Genomic DNA, 3,454 nt, shown 5'->3' with positions numbered 1-3,454 from the left:
ATTAGGGTTCTAACAAATAGGCTATTTGTTAGGTCCATTAATTGTAGCTTAGTTGTTAATTTCCTGGATTTTAGCTCAGCTGTTGGATTCCTGAAAAATAGCCTGAAAAAAATACTGAAACAGAAAAACTAACCATCCTACACTTTAGCATATGCTGTCAGGAATGAATGTCATAACATTCAGTTTGACATCCAGAACATAGACCATATGCTAGGTCTGTTATTTTCCTGAAAACAGACTGTACCAAATGTTGAACTGTAAAAGACCAACTAGTCTATACTTCGGTATCAACTGTCATAGATAAATGTCATAACATCCAGTTTGACATTTAGATAATGGGCCATATGCCAGGTCTGTTATTCTCTTGAAAAACAGACTGAAATAAATACTGAATTGTAGCAGAAAACCAACCTGCCTATTATTCAGTATATGCTGTCAATGATGAATGTCATAACATTCAGTTTGACATTCAGACAGTAGGCTATGTGCCAGGTCTGCTACTCTCCTGAAAAACAGACTGAACTCAATACTGAGCTATAACAGAAAAACCAACTATTCTATAGTTCAGTATCTGCTGTCATGGATGAATGTCATAACATCCAGTTTGACATTCAGTAAATCCTGTATTAGCTAATCTTGCAGCATGCTACTCAAGCATGTCATGACATCAGTCAAGACATCAGAGTATAGTTAGTGTTTTAACACAAAATTCAACCAATCAAACATCTACAAACTCCCCCTTTGGCAAATTTTTGGCTAAAACAACTTGGCATCACAACAGAGTTCACAGCAGCGGAAAACACACATCCAAGCAGAGAAATTAACATAGCTAATACACTCAGAATAGCTCCACACTCATCAGACATAGAAGTTAAATAAGAACTTCAAACAGCAGCACACAAGGAAGTTAAATAAAAACTTCAAACAGCAGCACACAAGTATATAGCACACAACAACACATTCACACTCATCACACATAGAAGTTGAACATCTAGCTGCAGCACACCCTTTGGATTAGAGGATCTTCCATATTTGTTCAAGCACATAGTAAATTTGTTGTCCCGGGGAACAGGTGTTACCCCCCCTTTTTGTCAAAAATGTTGCCAAAGCAACACTTAAAATTACAGACCAAAACAAAATAAAATTACACAGAATTTTTCAGAAACACGGGAAATGATTTATTCATCTGACTCAGAGTCAGCATCATCATCAGTGCCATCATCAGGATTGACATCCTCTTCACCCTCTGTACTTTGTCTTGCAGCTCCTTCTGCAGCATCAACAGCTTCACCAAGTACATCATCTTCAGTCATCTCCAATTTGATAATCAATTTTTCCAAAGTGAGCTTCCTTGCCTCTAACTCCTTGCATGTTTCTTTGAGTATTGCAATGACAACAGCTTTACCTGGTTGATTGCAAACACTTGATGTCTCTCCTGTTGCCATGGCAATGTCAGGAACATGCTTCCCTAGGAACAATTTATGATTGAAGGCCAAAGGACTCTCTCTTCTTTTCACAAAATCATTTTCTGTTAATATGTTTGGAAATTGATTCAACACAATACCACATATGAGGGAAGGAAAGGCTATAGGCCCCTTCACACCGAAGCTTCCTGCATGCTTCATGGGTTGATCAAAAATGTAGGTTCCATAGTCAAACTTGGCTTTGGTTCCAACAACATATATGAACTTTCCAAGCATTACAGCCACTGTAGATTTGTGATTGGTGGGCACCCAGTTGGCAGCTCCAATTTTGTGCAGCATAACATACTTGACACTGAGTTTGCTGGCCACCAACTTACCTTTTAGAGGCCACTTCCTGACTTGTTTAGCAGTGATGACTTGACAAATTTTGTTGTCAGTCACCTCAAGCTCAGGTTGAGCTACATCAGGTCTTCTCAAATACATGTTGATTACTGAGGGAGAGAAGTTCACACACTTGCCTCGCACATATACTTTTCTGAATTCCCTAGACTTTCCATCAGCACATTCCTCAGACACATTGACAATAAACTCCTTTACTAAAATCACATAGCACTTTGAGAGCTGAGTCACAGTTTTCATTAACCCTGCCTCTTGAATGAGGTCTACAATCTCCTTACATTCCAGAACATTCTGAGCCAGTTCCCTTTCCAAAGTCATCCTCTTGTGATAAACATACTTCCACCTGTTCACACTAGAAGCAAAATGGAATGATATGTTGTCAATTGGTACCTCAGGGACACTAGCTGCCAGCTTGCTAGTGGTTGGCTTCTTCTTTGACAGAGATGTTGTGACATCACATGGGACATCTGAGTCAGACTCCACCACAACAAACTTGGTCTTCATTTTCTTGGGCACCCCTTTGCTCCAAGATTTTGTTGGACCATGCCCTTTCCTCTTGAGGGAACTCTCTGCCACCTTTGGATTGGGAGAAGTTGACACATCAATCTTCCTTTTTGGGGACCTCTGCACCACTATTTTCTTTTCTCTCCTAGTCCTAACCCTTTTGGCTATGCTAGGGACAACTGAGGTCAACAACTCATTATCAGAAAATTCCTCCAGGTTAACTGTTTCAGCTTCACAGTTAGGGTTGTCACTGAAATCATGAGTGACACGGACTTCTTCACTACCCACATTCTCTAAGGGTTTGTCAATATTTGACCCCTCATGAGCATCAGTTTGCTCAGCATCATCAGACACATTCTTTCCTAAGGAAATTGTATTTTCTTGACAAGCAACATTTTTCGGTACAATCGTGTTTAAGGGAACTGAGACCCCAAGAACCTTATGATTACCAGACAAAATTCCAGTCACCATAGTTGCAATGGCACTGTGAACATACCTGGAGCCTTCTCTGGTTTGTTCATCAAGCGCGATTGCTGAGGAGAAGCCTGAGACAGTTTCTTTAGGTCTTCTTGCATGTGAGGTATTCGCAGAGTCATACACAGGATCTTCCCTGTTAGGGTTGCATGATTCAGAGCTAGAGGAATCAGACATGGTCGTGTAGGAAGATGAGTCAGATTGGTGCGACATGATGAATATCTCAGAGGAGAAATGAAAAGTTTCTTTGAGAGAAAGCTTGCAAGACTGAAAGTTGAAACGATGGAATAGGTAACGCTTGTTGCACGAGCAGTATCTATTATTTGTTGACCAATCAGAGTGAACTATCAAATGTTTAATAAGTTGACTTATTAAACAGTAAATAACTAACATCATTAGTTGCTATAATTTCTCAGACGGACACATTCCCACTTTTCCCCTTAATTTGTCAACCTGAGTAACATCCAATGTCATGACATTCTGAGTGGCATTGTACTCAGTCTGCATCTGGTTCATCCATACCAGTGGGGAACATCTGCTACCAGATGCTAGGTACTTAGCTTCTGCAGTGGATAATGATACATAATTTTGTTTCTCCCTTGTAACTCCACCATTTTGATGAGGACTAATAGGTGAGGCTAAATCTTGTCTTT

At 40.0% G+C, this 3,454-nt stretch overlaps 1 protein-coding gene across 1 annotated transcript; it reads right to left on the bottom strand.

Moving 5' to 3' along the window:
- Nucleotides 1-1,178: 1,178 nt before the first annotated feature.
- Nucleotides 1,179-2,978, bottom strand: LOC127123025 (uncharacterized). The gene is made up of 3 exons (XM_051053292.1): nt 2,521-2,978; nt 1,943-2,166; nt 1,179-1,840 (listed from the first exon to the last, which is right to left on the bottom strand). The coding sequence occupies exons 1-3, from the start codon at nt 2,976-2,978 to the stop codon at nt 1,179-1,181; spliced, it is 1,344 nt and encodes a 447-aa protein (XP_050909249.1).
- Nucleotides 2,979-3,454: the final 476 nt, after the last annotated feature.

The sequence above is a fragment of the Lathyrus oleraceus genome, chromosome 2 (assembly GCF_024323335.1).
Source record: "Lathyrus oleraceus cultivar Zhongwan6 chromosome 2, CAAS_Psat_ZW6_1.0, whole genome shotgun sequence".
In the NCBI taxonomy this organism is placed as follows: Eukaryota; Viridiplantae; Streptophyta; class Magnoliopsida; order Fabales; family Fabaceae; genus Lathyrus; species Lathyrus oleraceus.
Note: the sequence above shows the minus strand (reverse complement) of the source record. Positions and strands in the feature narration are given on the sequence as shown.